The sequence below is a fragment of the Neovison vison genome, chromosome 1 (genome assembly GCF_020171115.1).
Source record: "Neovison vison isolate M4711 chromosome 1, ASM_NN_V1, whole genome shotgun sequence".
Classification (NCBI taxonomy): domain Eukaryota; kingdom Metazoa; phylum Chordata; class Mammalia; order Carnivora; family Mustelidae; genus Neogale; species Neogale vison.
In genome coordinates this window covers 39,999,672-40,021,730 of record NC_058091.1, presented here as the reverse complement: position 1 = coordinate 40,021,730, position 22,059 = coordinate 39,999,672, and the positions used below count along the sequence as shown (strand labels likewise).

Here is a 22,059-nt window from a genome sequence, read left to right as displayed (position 1 = left end):
TCTAATATTTATGGATTTATGGAATATGGGTAGATGGAGAATGAAGGTAGTTATTTTAGTTGTAAAATTATGGAATAGAAAAGATGTTGGAAAACTCAAAAGACTTCCTTTTGTGAGATAGTTTCATGTACATTGTTTAGAAACAGTTATTTCAAAGCTGAAATGTGACCTAATGAAGAAGAAAAGGGATACTTTTGAAGAATTCCATCTGATAGTTTCTGGATCTTTCAGAAAAAGATGCTATGTACCTGATGCTTGCCTATATCTTTTGAATCATTAGTCAATTTGTTGCTGGATAGGAGCTATGATTCTCATTAATTTGTTTTGATAATTCAGCTGTGTGTTAATTAAGAGGAGCAAAGAGGACTCATGCTTCATAAAAAAGAAAGACAAAGTGGTTCTTCACTATTCAAGATAGGCAGCTAAGGCAATAGCCTCAAGGAGTCAAGTTAAAAAAATGTACGTCATGAATCTGGGTTTTAAACATTATTTGACCAGGGACCTGGGGCAAGAGAAATCAGTTTAAGTCTGAGAGAAGAAATAAGGTACACTAGTGAGAACAGTCATTCCAAGAGCCGAAACCTATGTAGAACGTATCAGATCAGACATGAGAGTGACAAGTTGTACCCAGAAGGGACACTTTAAAGCTACCTGTATCAAGAGAATCCAATATTTGAGACTGATTTCCTCGGGGAAACCTCTTACACAGGGACTGATGTGGTAGCAGGGGGGGGGGGTGGTAAGGGAGAGAATGGAATGTGGACTTTTATTTAACTCTGTCACAAGTGGATAAAGAAGGAAAAAAAAAATCTGACAGAAAAGGGGACTACCCACATGGGTGTTTTCTTTAACGGAGTACCTATGCAAACAAAAAAACCCCTAAAGTTTTAGCCTTCTAAAGTACTTATTTAGGGAGTTTTTAAATTCTTTCAAAGTCCTAGGATACTTAATATGAAGAAATCCAGAATATTTTCATTTTCTACCCAGAAGCCAGAAATGTCCTTTTGCCTTCCTCTAAAACGGCAAATAATAACCACTCTGTAAATTTTTGCAGAATGTCCACTACATGTGGACATTGTACTAGCTATTAGGAATATAGTAGGAAATAAGACAAACTTGTCTTTGCTTTTATGGAACTGTCTGGGGGCAACAATATATAGAGCAGGCACAAAATAAGATTTATAGGCTACCCAACTGTGGAAGTACGCTACTACAGCAAGAACTATTAAAATAAAAATCTGATGAAGATTTAAATCCTAGTAAAGACAACATTTTGAAATGCAAACTTAGAGAAATGACTAAATAATGAAGGTGAGTTAAAAATAAACACTCTCAAACAAGCCAAAAAAGAAGAGAAAAGATAAAGTCAGGTGCAACAATTAGCTTGAATTAGGAAGTGGGTGGAGGGCTGGGCGGTAGAGACAGACACCACACTATTAGAACTTACTTTGGTGGTTTCAGGTCCCTGTGAATTAGAGCTTTGGGTTGCATGCTGTGAAGATAAGCCACTCCTTGGGAACATTGTAAACACCAACTCATTGCATGGGCAGCAGTGTAATATGGCAATGGTTCAGCACCATGCAGCACTGCAAAAGAAAGGCACAAACTAAAAAGAACTTTATTGCATATAAAAAAAGACAAGGTGAATGCGAGCACTATTGGAATACATGACTGGGTAATTTTCTACTCATGCTCCCATCACTTCTGCTTTTAAATCTTTTCTAAATACAAAGATGGAAATATCTAATAATTTCAAATGGGTAACTATCACTAAGTACCTACAATGTAATAGTACTTCTATTAAATGTTATACCTACACTCGAGCAAAATTAATATGAATCATCACACTTTTCCACACTGACAGTCTTTCACACAATAATGTGACTTATAAGCAATGTGATGGCATACTACTGTAAGAGAAGTACAGAGAAGTAGTACGAAAAGAAAACAATGCGTGTCAAGATACTTAAAATTATGCTTTCTACAATAGCTAAAAACTAGAAATAGTTCAACCAAGTAAGACAATGGAGTATTAGAGATACCCATCAACAATGAACACATGGGCAGTGAATATAAGTAAAAATTTAAATAAAATGGTAATTAAAAAAATACAACCATTTATTTTATACAATTGCAACAATTAATATACTTACTATATGGTTGGTGTTTCTTAAGAGTGAAAAAGTTATCTCAGTTCAGTAAATATAACTAAATGACCTAGTTTCTTTTTTATAATTAAAATGTTTTCTGAAGTTTTCACAATTTCATTTTTTTTAAAGAGAGCAAATTAAGAGGAATGAAATGGAAGAAAGTATGCTTAAAGAGTTCTCAAATGAGGAGGCTCAAAGCTAAGAGAGGACAAAAAGACAAACATTAAAAGTATGAAGATATTTTAAAATCTATTTAAAAAGCAAATTTTCCTTGACTTAAATGCTTTTAACATTATGAAAAGTACCATCAATTGAAAAGATTGATAGATTTCTAAATTTCACATACTAATGTTCTTTTCATTTCTTATCTTTAGCAGATTTATTTTTAATTACCTCCTTTTGAGATTCTGAAGGTAAGCTGTAAAGAACATTAAGTAACTAACAGTGTATATGAAAAGCTTTTCAATGATTTTACTCTATTAGATAAAGGCAGGTCTAATGACACTCACCATTATATAAAGAGCCCCCTTCAGCATATTCCATCACAAGACATACCTAAAAGAAACACATGTCAGTGTAATTAACCACAGGGCTATAACATCTTAGGTGACTCGAGAGAGAACTGAGTTCAATCTTTAATTTTACAAACGCACAAGAAATTATTCTTTTGATTTCTGCTATGTGAATGGTACTAATGGAAAAAAGAAGGGGATCTATGATCTAGGGCCTTGTCCTGTAGGGGCCCACTGTTCAAGAATGCAGGTGTGTGTAAAAAGATAACTGCCCGAACTTTGAAAGCTTTCTCCAGTGCTGAGTAGATGCTGGCACAGAACATCATGAGCCTCATAAGATGAGGTTAGTGGATAAGACCACCCAAGATAACTCTTGCAATATACTGTGTTGCTAACAGACTACAAACAAATACATAAAGGGTAATTTTTACTTTTAATTTAAGAAAAAATAACAGATCAAAATAGCTTCATAAACTACACACCTGCAAACATTTACTATGTCAATGCTTACAGACAGGTGACAATGAAAAAGTGACAAACTTACTGGATTCAAGCAGGCTCCATATAGCTTTACAATATTAGGATGGTTCACACGGGATAACTGTCGCAGCTGTAACAAATTAAGGTTTCTTTTAAAAGATGCTAATTTTTGAAGAATTGATTACATTATGTCATTGCAATTTTAGGGTATATAAAACATTAGTTTAATCATTTAACAATCATTATTCACTATGTAGCAGGTGCTGTGTCATAAAATGCCTGCCCAGAATGGAAGATTCCCTGCCCTGGAGCTCTCACACTTTACTTGGGAGACAGACATGTAAACGAGTAACTAAGGCAAAACGCAAAGTGCTATAACAGGAGTATGAACAAGCCATGATAAGTACAAGTAAGAAAAAATAAACTTTAACAAGAAATGTTAGTACACCAACCCAGAAAGGGCACTGAGCTTAGTTATCCAAGGCAAACGAAGCTATGTCACCATCATCACCTTCAGAGTTACGCGGCATAGCCTACCTCACTCTGTGCCAGGTCCTGGTGGGCATTTAACAGATACTATGTAATTCTCACAACTCTGCAAGGTAGGTATTGTCATTTCTGCCTATAAGAAAAGAGACCTTTGGGGCGCCTCGGTAGCTCAGTCAGTTAAGTGGCTGCCTTTGGCTCAGGTCACGATCCCAGCATCCTGGGACTGAGCCCCATCTCAGCGTACTGGGACTGAGCCCCATCTCAGCCTCCCTGCTCAGCAGCGAGCCTGCTTCTCCCTCTCCAGCTCCCTCTGCTTATGTTCCCTGTTATTTCTGTTATAAATAAATAAAATCTTAAAGAAAAGAAAAGAGACCTTTAAGATAAAGCTCAGACAGGGCTAAGGGAGAGGTTAAATAACCTATTGCTACTGCCAGGGTTTCAACTTTGGTTCATCCAACTTAAAATCTGTACTCTTTCTGCGTATGTGTACGGTCTTCTTCCTTCTCCCATCTCTTGAATTAATCGCATCCTCTCCATTCCCACTACCACTGCCTTAGTAATTCCAACATGAATTGCTGCAGTAATCACTATGGTATTTTCCTAGCTGTTCTCCCTACTTCCTAATGATAGTACCAGGTACCTATGCAAATAATCTTCCCCAATCCAATGAATCACACTGAGGTCAGTGAGAGGTTTGGCTGTACTGTTTCTCTTGCTTTACACCCCAAACTTCTATTAATGTGTCCCCCCAAACTGTACTTACTCTTCATTTTCCTCTCTTTTCTGTCTTTTTCCCTATCTTTCTCTTCTCTATTATCCACACTATACAGCTGGCTCATATGAAGGTTAACCTTTTTACCAAATGTCACTAGAAAGCTGTATTTCTCTATAGTCAACACTTGTGTATTTTCAGTCCTAACACAAAAATTACTATTTATTATATTCATTTATTATACAAAAAATATATTTATTGTATTTCATCTTCTAAAGGTTTAGCACTGAGCTTCAGATAGCACATTATTTAAGCATTTCTTTCTTTCTTTTTTTAAGATTTTATTTTATTTATTTGTCAGAGAGAGAGTGAGCACAAGCAGTGGGAGACGCAAGCAGGCTCCCCACTGGGCAGGGAGCCCAATGTGGGACTTGATCCCAGGACCCTGAGATCTGATCTGAGCCGAAAGCAAACACTTAACCAACTAAGCCACCCAGGTGTCCCTTAAGCATTTATTTCTGCTCCTTCCCCAAATTCTACCAAGATATTACAGACATTTTTTCAAGGCACAAATTCAGAAGGATTAAGAAAATGTCAAATGAGGAAACAGCACGTTTCTGAAAGCTGAAAAGCAAATGACTAGCAGTAACTGACACAGCAGACCTAAAAAAAAAAAAAAAGAGAGAGAGAAAAAGTGAACAGAAATGAGATTAATTTCATAAAACCTACAAAGGGTTGGACCTGTGGTACTACCAGGAATCTATGCAAATAAGCCAACAAAGGAACAGAGAGATTAGTTGAAAGGCAGACCAGATTCTCTCCTTTCCTGACTTCAGTTTAGTGACTGCATCTTTATCATCCCAATGATTAGAGTCTCTGGATTGGGGGACACAAACAAAACTAAGGGGTGAGCTCAAAGTAGTTGCCTCTGATAAGCAAAAAACTTGATTGGAAGAGGTCTGGGTATTAAAGTTTTAAAAACAAGACTATGTGGAGAACTATTTGACAATCTGAATTACCTGTATGTATAACCTTGATAAAACTTTTTTTATCCAACTTATTATAATGTTTTGACTCCTAATTCCTAGCATTTAACACATATGCTCTTAGTTAGTTTTGTGAAAGTGCCAATGCGCTTTTAGACCTTATCTCAACCATAAACAAAAATCATGAATAAGGCAATGCTGAGGCCACTCTTGGAGCATACTACCAGAGATCACCTTTTCTTCCCGAGGACCCCAAATTATCAACATTTCTCAACTCATTCAATTAATTACAAAAATCCCCTTCATTGTATCCCAACTAAATTTTCATTCTCTATATGTTTAAAAATATCATAAAGTATATTTGCAAATTATAATTAAATATAATCACAGACATAAATTCAGAAAGGTTTGTAAGGTAAAGACCACTTATCCACTGGCCAATGAGGGAAAAACCCCACTAATTTAAGGAACTACTGTGATCTAATATACAAAATAGTTCGAAATTAATAAAAAATAAATCTGATAATACAATTACTATTGATTATTAAATTCATGATTACTGAATTCTTGATCACTGAATCTGTAAGAGAACAGAGTTGTAGATTTTTATGCTAAATGAGAAAAAAAATCAAATTTGAAATTATTTCCCTGTAAAGTGATCTCATTTGAATTTCTAAAAATATTCAGTCAATAATGAATGCATAAAATTTCCCTTCTTAATTTTAGATAATGGGATAGAATACCATTTCTATTCTAAAATTTAAATCCTATGCCTTGAAATAGATCTGAGTTACACAGATGATCTGTCATTTTAATTCAGGGATGAATTCATTTATGTGGTTAAAAGTCTTTTCCCCCCAATTTTTAATTAGAATTAAGAGTGTGAATGAAAAATGTTTCTACAGCATTATCTTTGGTTCAACCAAATTGCTAAGGTTCAAGTATATGGGGAAATGACAACTGGGAAATAACTTTTTCATAATATTAAATTCACAGAGTATCTTTGGTAAAGAATTATACATTAGAAAAAACATTTCAACTTACCTCTACAATAAAAGCTTTCCTCTCAGATTCACTTTCTATTTGTTTAATAGCAACATCTTTCGCTCTCCACTTAGCTTTGCAAACCACTCCAAAGGCTCCTCTTCCAACAACCTGAGTTAAAACAAACAAAAAACAAACATATGAGAATCAGAAATAAATAGATTCAGCCCAACACAGAACACTGAAGCCAACTTGAAAGACTTATTAAAAGATTTAGAAATCATCACTATCTGGATTTGCCACTGAGCAAGTACAGTGTTTCATTAAAGTGAGGAAATAAAGAAATGAACTTATCTCTGTCTCTGAAAGTTTATAGTCTAGACAGCTCTTCATTGTCACGTAAAACCAAACAACAAACAACAAAGACCCCTGGAGCGAGAAAACAAATTAAAACTGGCAAGATGAATGAGAGGACAGAAAGACTACGTTTGCTAAAATAAATATAAAAAGCAAGAACGTACAATCAATGTTTTTAAGCTATCATATTCATGAAATATAGCTTTTGTATAGTTCAGTAGGGGTATGAAACAGATGTGAAAGGATAAAAATATAGATGATAAAACACTGAGACTGCAAAGACAAACGAAACAAGGTATTACCTATACAAGAGAATACACTTTTCAAGAGAAAGAAATGAACTACTAATTGATACATGCTATAATGTGAATGAACCTCAAACACACTATACTAAGTGAAAGAAGCTGGACACAAGAAACCACATCCTGTATGATTCCATTGACATGAAATGTCCAGAAAAGGCTAATTCATAGAGGTAAAAAGTAGATCAGTGGTTGTTTGGAACTGACTGTGAAAACTGGGATTAACTGTAAAGTAGTAGAATGAATATTACCAAAGGGATGAAAATGTATGAAAACTGATGTATGGTGACAGTTCCATAACTTGGCAAATTTGTACAAATGACTAATACTAATTGTACAAATGGGTGAATTTTATGATATGTAAAATATCTCGTTAAAGTTATTTTTGAAAGTTATAAAAGAAAGATTGGCTATGTATTGTATTACTGTTGACAGCTAAGTGATGGGTACCTCATGGGTTCACTGCTGTCTCACACTACGCTTTCTACTTTCACAAATGTTTGAAATTTGCTGTAATATAAAATCAACAAAAGAACAGCTTTTTATCCTTGTAAATCAAAACCATTAGATTTTTATCACTGTAAAGGACCTTAGTTAAGTGTCATCTACTCCAATTTTTCAGTTCCCAATGTATCTAAGTACTTCGTATCAATGCTTTCTCCTTAAGTGAAATATCTACCTCTGTACATCTCTCATTTATGATGCACTTTCTATAATGCTTTACTTACATTACCCCACTTACACAACCATAGGAGACAGGTACTAATGCTATTGTTATATTACAGATAAAGTACCTAGTTTTAAAGAAGGAAACTAACTTGCCCAAGGCTATATTCCTTCGTAAAGAGCAAGTGCAGTTTGATGCCAAAGAGTTTAACACCAGAATGTTAAGGGTGCTAATATACACACACATATCTCTATTCTATGTCAGAAAACTACCAGTTATCTTTCCTTAGAGGAGTTTTTACTTTAGACAAACTTTCCAGCACAAATCCCTCGGTACAAAGCTCTTCTGTAACAAAGCTGGCTATAGCTAGGGTGATTAGGTAATTTACTATTTATATCAGAACTCTTTTTAGAGTAAGAAGAAAGTGCTAGTAATTACCAGGATGGTGGCTGTAAACTGGGATATATGGCCACTCTAGCCATAGCTCAAATTCTATTTCATATGTTACACAAAGCAGTATAGACGTTTTTCATGTTAAATAATATATAAAACTACCCAAATGGTTAAACCATGGGCCATTTATTGAATGTTCACCATGTGCCAGGTACTAGCCTATGCGCTTTTCATGCATTCTTCTCTATTCTCACATTCTTCTCTATTTTATTTTGTCATCTCTAAGTATTTTTTTAAGTTTTTAGTTTTAATTCCAGAATAGTTAACAGACAGTGTTATATTAGTTTTAGGTGTACAATATAGTGATTCAACAATTTATTGTTGAAGCACTATATTCAGTGCTGCATACATTATTCAGTACTTATCATGGTAAGTAGACTCTTATACTTACCATGATAAGTATACTTACATACTTATCATGGTAAGTATACATTATTCAGTGCTTATCATGGTAAGAATACTCTTTAATTCCTGTTACCTATTTCACCCATTTCCCCTTCCACCTCCCCTTTGGTAACCATCCATTTGTTCTCTATAGTTAAGAGTCTGTTTCTTGGTTTGTCTTTTTATTTTTCCTTGGTTCTTCTGTTTTATTTCTTAAATTCCACATATGAGTGAAACCATATGGTATTTGTCTCTGACTGATTAGCTTGGCATAATACTTTCTGGCTATATCCAGGTTATTGCAAATGGCAAGACTTCATTCATTTTTTATGGCTGAAAAATGTTCCTGTGCATGCATGTGCGTGTGTACATATCCACACCACATCATCGTTATCCATTTGTCAATGGACACTTAGGCTACTTCCATATCTTGACTATTGTAAATAATGCTGCAATAAACCTGGGGGGGGCATGTATCCCTTTAGTGTTTTCATATTTTTTGGGGTAAATACCTTGTAGTGCAATTACTAGATCACAGGGTAGTTCTTTTTTTCTTTTTTTTTTTAAAACTTTTTAAAGAACTTCTATACTGTTTTCCACAATGGCTATACCAGTCTGTATTCCCATCAACAGCATACGAGGGTTCCTTTCTCTCCACATCCTTACCAACACTTGCTGTTTCTTGCTGTTTTTGATTTTAGCCACTCTGACAGATGTGAGGTGATATATCATTATAGTTTTGAACTGCAATTCTCTTATGATGAGTGATGTTGGTCATATTTTCACATGTCTGGCCACCTATATGTCCTCTTTGGAGAAGTGTCTGTTTGTGTATTTGGCCCATTTTTTAATTGGGTTGTTTTTGGGTGTTGAGTTATATCTCTTGTAAGAGAAAGAAACCAACATCAATCATTGCACTAGTCATCCAGTTACTTTAACATGAATAAGTACTGGCTAAACCTGGCACCATCAGAGTAAAGGAAAGAGCAGATCTCGGCTCTAAAATCCAACAGACTTGAGTTTGAATACAGGTCCTGTCTACATACTAGCTCTTAATGCTGGGGAGATTAACATCTCTGCACTTCTGTTTTCTCAACAGAAAAAGGGAGATGCTTACAGTGTCCTCAGTGATATCTATAGGGTTCTTAAGAAAGCCAGACCCATGCATTTTCTTAAATCCCATAGAAGAGTTAAGTGCTCAGAGTTAGGTATGAATCAGTGTAAGAAGCGATACTACTCATTTGTCTCACAACTAGCCATGATGGATAGCAAAAAAGGTCCTGAAAGAAATTTCAACTTTATGGCAACATTAGGCTAAGAAGGTATGGATAGAGACCAGACTATTAATACTACTACGAAATAATGATTATGAATTTAAAATATTCTTCAACCATGTATTTAAAAATACCTCAAAGCAACTGGTACTTAGTAAGTCTCCTCCTGTTTCATTTTCCTATTCTCAGGAATACCCATGCAGGAATTCCAAACATTACATTTGTGGATCATTCACTTGTCACAAAAACTGTTAGGTGTTCTATGACTAGTTGTGATGCAAAAGTGCCATCTAGTGCTGAGAGAATGGCTGAATCTTGAGTTTTCAACTTAAAATCATGGGAACATAATGTGAACAAAAAAGGACATGATACACTTTCTTCCATTTGCTAAAGAAACTAATTTCTGGGAACACTGAAATATAAAACAGGCATATTCTATTAAGATGAGAACCCATGGCTTATTAAAAAAGCCTCCACTCATGTTAGGGCCATAAGATACTTCACATATACAGTGAAACATACACAAAATGTTAGTAAAGAAAGTGTAAGATGCCTAAGGTTGTATACATAAACTGAAAGTCATGATCAAAAAAATAATTGCTATGAATTCGAAGGAGTGACGTTAGAAGCACAGAATCAATGCTTAAAAAATTAAATTTCTGTTTATCAAAGGATTCTGAGCACCATTTCCAATGAACAAAGAGGACTTTCTCCACACCACCAAGCAATGCTCAGATACCAGCTGGGTATCTTATAATTCAGTTCAATTCTGACACTATCTACTGGGACATAGCATCAGATCCTGCAGGTTAAGGGCTCCATTCTACCAACCTGCCCCTTCCTCCCACAACTTCAGATGCCAGTCACAAGTCCACGTGTTACTTGTGCTTCCGACCATGGCTACAGACTGGAGGTTCCAATGGCTCCCTCCTTGGGTTCACTTAATTTGCTAGAGTGGCTCACAAAACTTTAACATTTTACTTACTAGATTACCAGTTTATTATAAAAGGATATAACTCAGAAACCACCAGATGGAAGAGAACCACAGGTAAGGTATGCGGAAAGGGTAGAGGATTTCCATGACCTCTTCAGGAAAGCCACTCTCCTAGCACCTCTATGTGTTCACCAACCTGGAAGTTCTCCAAACACTGTTCTTTTGGGTTTTTACAGAGGCCTCATTAGACAGGTATGATCGATTAATCTTTGGTTATTGGCAAGTGGTCTGACCTCCAGCCCTTCTCCTTTTTTCTCCTCTCCCCTCCTTGAAGGTTAGGGGGATGGCAATGAAAGTTCCACCCTTCTAATCACAAAGTAGCTTCTCCTTGCACCAACCCCCATCCTTTGGTAGTGTTCAAAGTAGCCTCATTAACATACCAACATACCACATCATCTTTATCCATTCATCAGTCAATGGACACTTAGGCTACTTCCATATTTTGACTATTGAAAATAATGTAATGTAAATAATGCCAATAAATACAATAATGTCTATTGTAAACAATACCAACATATGAGAGAGAGAGAGAGAGAGAGAAAGAAAGACAAAACAAAGGAGAAAGAGAGAAAGAGATTTTTATCTCTCTCTTCAATTATGAACTTTTGAGGGTTTTGGGAGCTGTGAGCCAGGAACTGTGAAAAAGGCCAAATATACATTAAGAAATACACAGTTGGTCATTCAGAATGCAGTATCAAAAAAACCCTCCCATTTTTTCAAAGGCATAAATGTAGAGACATTAAGAGTTAACAAGGAAAAAAAATAAAGAACTGACCTTGTGAGGTAGAAAAATAATTCAAGACAAAACAAGAGTTAAATAAATTTTTTTAAAGATTTTATTTATTTATTTGACAGAGAGAGATCACAAGTAGGCAGAGAGGCAGGCAGAGAGAGAGAGAGGAGGAAGCAGGCTCTCTGCCGAGCAGAGAGCCCGATGCGGGACTTGATCCCAGGACCCTGAGATCATGACCTGAGCCGAAGGCAGCGGCTTAACCCACTGAGCCACCCAGGCGCCCAAGAGTTAAGTAATTTTTTAAGGGGACGCCTGGGTGGCTCAGTTGGTTGGGTGGCTGCCTTCGGCTCAGGTCATGATCCCAGCGTCCTGGGATTGAGTCCCACATCGGGCTCCTTGCTCGGCAGGGAGCCTGCTTCTCCCTCTGCCTCTGCCTGCCACTCTGTCTGCCTGTGCTCGCTCTCTCGTGCGCGCGCGCTCTCTCTCGCTCTGACAAATAAATAAATAAATAAATAAAATCTTTACAAAAAATAATTTTTTAAGTACTTAACCGCTAAAGTAAGCCAAAGGTTAGTCTATGATGGTGGCTAAAGTAACACCCCCTCCCCTTCAGGGAATAGGCTTAGGGATTCAGGACAGGTTTAGGGATTTGAGGGCAGAAAGGACTTATCCTTTCCACTTCTCAAAGAGATCCCTAAGAGAGGGCTGCCTCATGCAGCTTAGCTAACAAGGAAAGCTACAGATGATGGAGAATGCAAAGGAGGCAGACAAAGGAAGGCCCTACTCAGGCTCTCTCAGCCCCAAGAGAACATGGAAATGATACAAAAAACTCTTCTCAAGAGAAAAGTGAGGCAACTGAAAATTAGAGTTTTCCACACTGCTGGAAGGAGGCTGTCGTAGAGCAAATTGTTGGAACCTATATCACAGACTGTGGGATGGCAGATAATTCAAAGACAGGGAGCTCAGCAGTTTTGGAGAATCAGTGTAGGCCAATGGAGGAAGGACAGGTAAGTTTTCCTTTCAAAAGGGGTAAAGGTGAAGTTCATGCCAAGAGAATAATGAACTTCTTTTGTTCACTCCTTATACCAGTACTTTCTTTAATGTCTACTACGTCCAGGTACCATTTAGGATACCAGAGATACAGCAATAAACAAGACAAAAGCCCTGATCTACATTGAATGTGCTTTTAATTAAGGGAGGTGGGGGGACGACAATCAACAGACAAAAAGATGAATGAGAAAAATACCAGACAAAAAATGCCATGTAGAAAACACAAAATGAGGATGAGAGGACAGAGACTAGTGGAAACCTTGGGATGTTACTAACTTGGTACTTGAATGATGGAAGGAACCAACCAAAGAAGAAACAAGTAATATGAAGGCCATAAGAAGGGATGGAAATAACCCACTATTCCCTATTCAACAATATCTGAGCTCCATCTATAAACTAGGTGGTATCTTAGACACTCAATGTATAGAAGCTAACAAAATAAACCATAATCCTTGTTCCTACTGCTTATATTCTTGTGGAGAAAGACAAATAAAGAGGAAGCAAGATATATAAGAAAACACATATATTTTAGTAAATCACAAGTGTGCTAAGAAGAAAAGGAGAAAAATACTGTGTGTACAAATATTTATGTATTGTACCCCCCTGCCCCCCTGCGTATTTCAAACAGGGTAGTCCGTAAAGCTGCACTGAGAAAGGTGACATTTTAGTGATGACCTACAGAAATACTTGGAAGGTTTGGTGTGGGCGGTGCATAGGGGGAGAAGGAAGAGTGATGCAAGATAAGGCTGGAGAGACAGGCAGAGTCTGGATCCTGAATAACTCCATCATGAAAAGGAGTTTGGATTTCAGTCTAAGTGCAATGGGAAGAAACAGAAGGAGTTTAAGAAGAAATGATGTGATATGATTTTATATTTAAAAAAATCATTCTAGCTCTTACATGAAAAATGGATTGTAGGGAAGCTAGAATATATAGAGAGACCAGATACGAGGCTATTACAGCAGCTCAAGCAAGATAGAAGAGCTGTGAGGACATGACTGATGATAGTGCAGAAAAATGGGCAGATCTGGGATATGTTTTATAGTAGGGTTAAACGAGCTTGTGGAGCACCAGAGTGGCTCAGTTGATTAAGTGACTGCCTTTGGCTCAGGTCATAATCTCAGAGTCCTGGGATCAAGCCCCACATCAGGATCCTTGCTCAGTGGGGAGTCTGCTTTCCCTTTCCCACTGCTCCTGTCTTCCTGCTTAAGCTTCTTTCTCTCTCGGTCTCAAATTAAAAAGAAAAAAAAAGAAAAGAGCTTGCTGATGGTCTGCATGCAGCAGGATGGGTGGAGAGGAAGAGATGAATCAAGATAATGTCTAGATTAAGCAACAGCTTAATGAAGGAAAACAAGAAAATTTTATATATATATAAAAATATGTTTTTTAAAATAACACATTTAGCAATTAAATGAAAGCATTTAGTTGCTTATTTCTAGTCAATCAACTGGGTGAGATTACCAAAAACAGAATCTAAATACTGGGGACCCGGAATTGAGTTCCAAAGAACTTCAACATCTAGAACACACAGGAGGAAGACCAGCAAAAACTGGGAAGAAACAATCAGTACTGTAGCAGGCAAACCAGAAGAGTGTCACAAGAAAGCAAATGCAAAACAGCAAAGCATTAATTCAATAGCTCTCTCAAAGTGTGGTCTGTGGATCAAAAGCATCAGCATCACCAGAATATTTGTGAGAAATATAAATTCTAAGGTTCCAACCCAAAAGTACTGAGTTTGAGGGTAGGGTCCAGCAATCTGTGTTTTAATAAGCTCTTCAGGTGATTCTGGTTTGAGAATGACAACATTAGGTCATATTAAAAACATAATTAATAGTGAAACAAAATATTCTGGTGGAAGCCATCACATAGACCAGTGGACATTATTTATGAAAGTCTCCCAGAGCACTAAGAGGCTACCTTGGGCAGGAAGAAAGGAAAGGGGGATTCTTGTGAGCAACCCAAGTGTTTTTCTTGACACACAGTAGGTCATAGAAATGAGTGGCATAGATGACAAGTTGAGACAGATTGGCAACTGAGGGAAACAATGAAAAACCCAATATTCAAATTACAAGACAAGGAAAGGAAGTACTTTTTAATTGCTACTAAATTTCTAATTCAAGTTGACAAATCAATATGCTTTCTGGGTTGTATTCATATCCAAATAACATAAGTTTCTTTGACATATCATCATTAACAATTACTCTGAATGACTGCTTTCTCCAAATATCAATTTTCGGCAAGGGGATAAAAAGGGCACACATCCAAATTATAAGCATCTCCCCTATCACACAAAATCCATACAAAATGGCAAATCCAGAAATAGATATTAGCTATTTTTCACAATCTCTCCTCTGTAAAAATAGAAGAACAGAGCAATACTAAGAGGATTTTGGTTTTAAAAGGGAAGTTAATTTAGAAATATTTCCTCCAAATTTATGAATGTTTTCCTTTTTTTTTTTTTTTAAAGATTTTATTTATTTATTTGACAGAGAGAAATCACAAGTAAGCAGAGAGGCAGGCAGAGAGAGGAGGAAGCAGGCTCCCCGCGGAGCAGAGAGCCCGATGTAGGGCTCAATCCCAGGACCCTGGGATCATGACCTGAGCCGAAGGCAGAGGCTTTAACCCACTGAGCCACCCAGGCGCCCCTTATGAATGTTTTCTAAATTAAAATGTTGTTAGATTAATTCTCTTATGATATGCATCTTTCCCCTGTGGTGTAGTCCTCTTGGTTTGGGGTCCACAACTTCAGTTTCATATAGTAAAAGCAAAGTTTAAACGTAATTTTTAAATAAAAAATAGAACAGAAAAATACGATAATGGGAATATTTATATGCAATTAATATTAAAAAGCACTAATAAAAGCAATTAATATTAAAAAGCACTAAAAGCATTAAAAATCAAAATCAGAATTCATTCTGTGTGTTTAAGGAAAGCAACTCCTTTAAAAACTAATTTCTTTAGGATGGAAGACTATTCCTTTATCCAAGTCGTATTATTAAAAACTAATGAACAAACAAAACAAAAAGCCTGCCTAAGCTATACTAAATGGTGAAGGATGCTTACATGCTCTTAATTTACTACAAAATAATTCTTAATTGTCCCCAATTCATGTTATTTTTAGTTCAGTGACTATAGTTGTCACTTTTATTTGGCCCTGCTCTGTGGACTATGTGAATGGTCCCTGGCTGTGCCTCTGGCTAGAAATATGGAACATGACAGAACAAGCGTAGATCTTATATTAATTTGTTAGAACTTAGAGCCTCCAACTATTTCAGAACTTAGAACTTCAATATCTATTAATAAACTGTGGCAGAATAGAACTGCCATCTGCTGACAAGACAGGCTTGACAACAAAAAAGTAAAGCTTTGATTATCCAAACTTACTTTTGAATTTTCATGCAGTCTTTTAAAATCTGGCATAGACATCTGACCTAATTAGTAGGCCTTTCTTTCAAGTAATATGCCCATGTCACCTTTTAAGCCACACACACACACACAAGTTATCATGTGCCTATCTCTTCATTGTGATAACAATTTCAGATTTCTAATGAAACCAAAGATCATTAAGTTTCACATGGAAGAGTTTATTAATAATTCTGGATATCCACAATTAAGTACTGACTCACAAATCTATAGACTCAGTTTTTTCAGGCCACTATAAATGAGGATTTTCTCCATTATGTTGCCCATATACCTCTAAAATTACAAAATATAAATCACTGCCAAAGTTCTTTCTATATTTCCCTTTAAAACAAACCCTTTGGGTCTCTATAATAAAGCTTAACATAAGTACTGTAGTGATAATATGTACGTTGCTCCTATTATACTTGATGTCAAGACCATAGGTCTCCCTTTTAAAAAGCAGCCATGCCAAATAGGGTCTTTTCAGGATGTTAGTAAAAGCCCACCAATACATGGTTTACTTACAGCATCTAACCCTTCACAGCACTTTTAAAATCCTTGCTAAACAAATGTATTTGCTAGGTATAATGGAGTATAATGGAATCAACATTTAGACAGAGAATCAGATTTCATTTCTAGTGTAAATGCTGCCTAAGCCAAATCACAAACTTACTGAAACCTCTGGTTTTATCACATGCAATATGAAAGAACTGGATGAGCACTAAATCTTCATAATTATGCTGTGATAACTTCAAACGACTCATTCAACAAATATTTAAAGAAAAACTGGGTGCTATGCATTGGTGTTATATGAATAACATATAACGTTTTGCTGGGGGATACATAAATTTGTTTACTGGTTAAGTTCCACAAAGGATATTGGAACTGATGAAGATCTGGGAAAGTTTCCCTAAGGATTAAACATTTGAGCTGGGACTTGGTGAGAGGAGCCAGCCATGTGAAGTTCTTGGGAGAAGAGAATGCTAGGTAGAGGAGCAAGTGCAAAGAAAATTCATCTTTGTACCTTTCCCAATGTGTGATGCTTACTTTATTCAAAATTGGCTTCAAACTATTTTCCATACAATGAAGTCTTCTGTGATTAACCCTACTTTCAAAGTATGGCTTCAGTGCTCAGTTATCTATAGCCACAGTTTTAAATTCATGGTTCTAAAAATGTTAATTATCAACTGTTCTGTGTTTATTCTAGTCTCAACAATAAGTCAAAAATTTCAAGGAGTCAGGGCATCTGGGTGGCTCAGTGGGCCTTTGGCTCAGGTCATGATCCCAGGGTCCTGGGATGGAACCTCGCATCAGGCTCTCTGCTCAGCAGGGAACCTGCTTCTTCCTCTCTCTCTCTCTCTGCCTGCCTCTCCACCTACTTGTGATCTCTGTCAAATAAATAAATAAAATCTTAAAAAAAAAATTTCAAGGAGAGTATCCTAGCATTCTCCATCTTTCACAGTACCTTAGCTGTATTGTACACAGAAGAGAATGTTCACTAAATGTGTAGGACCAACCACCATAAAGAAAATCAGTATTTTGTTTCTCCATTCTCAGAATAAGGTTTGGTCAGAGTGCTTCACTGTAAATCTAGCAGAAAGAGCAACTGACTCATGAGTGAGATATTTCAAATTCAAAGTTCCCAGCTCTACCATTTACTTAGGTATGAGCGTTCTAGTAATTGATAATAGTAAATCAAACTCTATGACCATTTGTCAGAATCTGTAAAATAGGGATATTTGTCTTGTCTAACCAGGGCTAGTTACCAACTACATTCCACAAGAGATCATGTAAAGCTTACTGTGGAAACAGAGCAAAAATACTAGAAATAATAAATGTGTTTTCATTTTAGAACTGGAAGACACCTTAAATGATCAAATTTAATCCTTCAGTTCACATGAAAAGTCAGAGACCCAGAAAAATTAAGTTACCTGTTCAAAGCTACTGAAATATATTACGCTAGAATCAGTACGGCATTTAATTTTTTAAAATACCCAGTCCAGCACACTTTTAACCACACCACACTGCTTTTACCACTTTTGCAACCTTGTCTTCAATGTACATACCTCACAATTTATTCTAACATTCTCTTCACTCAGATCCAGAATGGTAAAAACCAGGTGGCTTCAAAACAAAACAACACACAAAAAACCAAAAATAATAAAAAAAAAACTCAAACCCCTAAACCTTATTAAGTTTCTGAGGCTGAGACCTCACATAATTTGATATCAGAACTGAATTTAGGAAGTGCTGCCCTGATATTACTGAGTCACAAGATTAGGAATGTAAGGATTACAATCAGCTGATGCCTTAAAAATATGCATCTAAGAAATGACTGCATATTTGGCTTGTGGTTGGAGTATTTTTCTTACACAGTTTCTAACTGAATCAATATAATGCTGCTTCAATTACACTATTACTTAAGAAATACAAATTTAATTTTATTTATAGACAATGTATTTGTATAATATGAAATACTAAAAGCAATGTAAAATACTTTTTGTTTCTGGTCATCTTTCTTTGTTCGCTTATTTTTGATTTTAATATAGAAGCAAAATCTAAGTTCAGAAATAGTTATTAACTAAGTACCTATATAAACGCTGGATTAAAGAACACTGTTTTAATGCGTGTGAATGAATGTAATGGGAATTACGTATGTTTTCAACAACAGAAAGGTCCAAATTCAACCTTTAAAGTGAAAATATACTGGGTATTAAAAAAATGAAAACTAAACTAGATAACCAACTAGTATTAGAAAATTTCATCTGAAAACACAAATTTACTCCTCAGGAATATCCCAAGTATACTAAAGAAAGGTTGAAACAATATCTAAACTGAAAGAAATATCTTTAGAAATGTAAAACTTTATCAGAAGTTAAATGGTTTTCTGGGAAGAGCAGTAAAATGATTAAGGTCCCCTCACTAACTTCCATTCTTCCAAGAAGCAATAATGTAAAATGCTTTAGAAAATAGTGTGAGAAAATGAAGGTTGTAAGAATCAAATGATGTAAGTCTGTGAAAGCATTTGGTAGACGGTGAAGTACAAGTTATTATTATATAACAATTTGTAGTCTACAAGTACAGCAGTTTGCCACAGAGAAGACGTAAATGCTTATTTAAAAACTGCAATTCTTTTATACTGACTCACTGAATTTTTATTCTTAAAAAAGAAAGCCATGAAAGCAGATCAACTATCCACTTCTGAAAAAGGAATTTATCATAGCCTCAATAGAAAACACCCCCCCCCGCCATGATCACAAATAAATTCCCCCCTCTTTTCAAAATCTAGGGCCTTCTTTTAGCCACGTGACCTTAAAGAAGGTTACTGTTCCTCTCTAGAACTCAGTTTCCTAGTAGTTAGTGTCCGGTACTGTGTTGAGTGTTTTGATTTTATTGCATAATAGGAAGTACACAGATAAAATTACATAGAAATTATTATCCCTGTTTTATAGTTAAGGGATAACACTATAATGCTCAAAGGGATTAGTTAGGAAACTGGCTTCAAATCACATGGCTAACTCCAAAAGCCTTCTTTATGCTACCTTGCATAAATGAGGCTGTTCTCAACAATTACTTTATGCTACAAAAAGATATGATTAAGGAATCCATTTTTCTTCCAAAACATGCATAGAAAAAAATTATTTGTTGAATGATAATTTTCTCACTACTTTAACTTGCCACTATCTAAAAAGAATTTTGGATTTTCAAAGTAGAGATAATTCGCTAAGAGTCTGCAACATAGGACACACAGTGTTCTTTATGGCATATATACTGCCAAGGTATTTAACAAATTTTAAAAATGATGAATAAATGGTAACTGATAGATACTATTTTCAGCTAAAGGTTTAACACTTTCTAAAGTGCCTCTTTAAAATATGTACAGTTTTTACTTCCCTAAATTTTGTGGTCCTTAGAATCAATCTACTCTATATATTTATAAACAAACAATATGTTAAAAGCACATTATTATCTTTCTCTAAAATATCTTATTACAGAATGAAGAATAGATTTGGGTTTTCTAATAGTGATTTCTGGTTTGGTGTTATATTGCGGTTGTCACCGAAATCATTAATTATCTCTTCGGAATATGCTACCTTTAAGCAGTTTTTCATCACAGTCTACATTACTAACAGTAAAATTTATCCAAATTAGTCCAATTGAAGGTAGAACATTTAATATTATGACTACTACTCTACAGAATCAGCGAAAGTGAGGAATCATTCGGTAGCCGGGGCAACACTTTATTTAACAAGCATTTACGTACCGGGCACTGAGCTATAAGTCAAACATAATACAGTCGTTGGAGACACACACACACACACACACACACACACACGAACTGGTGGACCACACCATCTCACCAGTTGAGCTGTTTGAGATAACCGAGCTCCAGGCACCGACCAAACACAAGAGTGCCGAAGTGAGCAAAAAGCAAGCTTCCCCAGACCATCTGAAGGCAAAGTCCGCTCTATACCTAGCCTGTGTGGGGACTCCCGAGTGGACCCGAAGGGGCCCTGAGAATCAGAGGGGCCAGGGGAAGCACCTTAAAGAGTCGGCACCACCCAAAGGCCGATTTCGGTGCCCCCGTGTTAGGCTTCACTCACCTCTTCCACCTCGATTTCCTTGTAATCGATCTCTTCAAAGTTGAGGACTTGGGAGGGGGCTTCGATCATCTCACCGGCCGAAGACGAGGAAGAGGAGGAAGCGGCGGAGGCTGTAGACATGATCCCTCACGGAGCCCGGGGGCCCGGGAAGGCTGCCACCCCGACACTCCGGGGGAGAGCCGCGCCCACCCGTCTCCGGACCGACCTTCAGACTGAAGCCACGGCGATCCGTGGCGGGGACAGGGACAGCGGCCACAGCCGAGTCCCGGCTCCGGCTCCTCTGCGTTTTCCGCCGCCAGGCCCGCCCACCGAACTTCCGGTTCCGGCCTGAAATCGGAAATAGGTGGAGGGCTGGCAGCTCCAGAAAGGGGAGGGGAGAATTTTGTGACTGAGACTGGGAAAGGAAGGGCAGATTGGGGGTGGGGTGGGGGAGAGTGAATGGCCGGCTTGGAACTGTAGAACAAATTTCGCGAGATCTATATTAAGGGGCTGCAGCATCGGGTGATACCGCGAGAGCTGATGCCTGACGTAATTAAAATGCGCGAACGGAAGTGGCGCAGAGTACGACGGTATATTTGTGCGGTTGGTCGTTCAGGCATCCGCGGGAAAGATAAAAACTAAGTTTTCAACTCTGCTTGGTAAACTATGTTGTATCTCCCCTCCCTTTTCTCACAAGAGACCTGCGGACGGATGGGCTAGTGTTGGACTAAGTTTTTGTGACGAAGCTTTTCAGTGTCACCTCTAAGCTAAACTGAACTATTTCTTTAAGAAGTCATGGAAAATGTGTTTCCCTCAATGCGGTGTATGCAAGAAAGCGGTTGCTACTGTTACTTTGAGCCAGTACTTGATGCTATGAGAGATTCTAAAGAAAATAATACAGAGCGAGCCAACGCATGTAACCTGAATAACTGTAGGCTGAGTGCACACGAACAGAAGTTAATATTAGGTAAGGTAGATATTTATAACTTGTATTCATCTGAAGTTACGGGTTGTACCAATAGTACTTATCGAGTGCGGAGCACCCGGATGCTTTACGTTTATAATTTAATCATTAATATCCTTGCAAATTAAATATTTTGGCTGCCATTTTAAGGACATGAGAAAATAAGCTCAGAGAGAGGAAAAAGATTATGAACATCACAGGCTATAAGAAGCTAGGTCAATGTAGCTCCAAGGTGTTGCTTGTGTTGTGCTATTAACTCAATTTTTAGTTTTAAACTAGCTTGTAAACTTTATTTAGTTGATTTGACCTAAAACTGAACTGGTAAAATTGGAGTTAGAAATGAAGGCTTAAGGACCAAGGATGAAACCCTATAATTGTCAAATTCTAAGACTCAGTAAGGTAAGAGACAGAAAAGGAACAGTCAGAACAGGGAAAGAGAGGGGAATGGTGATGGGAATATCACTGGAGGAGAGCTTTCCAATTAAAGAGTAGCCAACCCAGTAAATGCTGTACAGAAGTAAGAAACATATTTGGGATAACAAATGGGTGATTGGATTTGGAAATTAAGTTTTGAACTGAAAAACA

The 22,059-nt window shown here is 36.9% G+C and overlaps 1 protein-coding gene across 3 annotated transcripts in view; it reads right to left on the bottom strand.

Annotated features, from left to right (window-relative positions):
• Nucleotides 1-20,824, bottom strand: part of MAP3K7 (mitogen-activated protein kinase kinase kinase 7) — a 74,384-nt gene extending 53,560 nt beyond the window's left edge. For all 3 annotated transcript variants that reach the window (XR_006384220.1, XM_044245467.1, XM_044245478.1), the window contains exons 1-5: nt 20,532-20,824; nt 6,374-6,484; nt 3,207-3,272; nt 2,660-2,705; nt 1,448-1,586 (exon numbers count right to left, since the gene is read on the bottom strand). Coding sequence is in view for 2 of the 3 variants with exons in the window: in XM_044245467.1 (XP_044101402.1) it covers nt 1,448-1,586; nt 2,660-2,705; nt 3,207-3,272; nt 6,374-6,484; nt 20,532-20,651 (482 nt within the window). In the remaining variant the exon portion in view is untranslated. The remainder of the gene's footprint in view (nt 1-1,447; nt 1,587-2,659; nt 2,706-3,206; nt 3,273-6,373; nt 6,485-20,531) is intronic.
• Between the last annotated feature and the right edge of the window lie 1,235 nt (nt 20,825-22,059).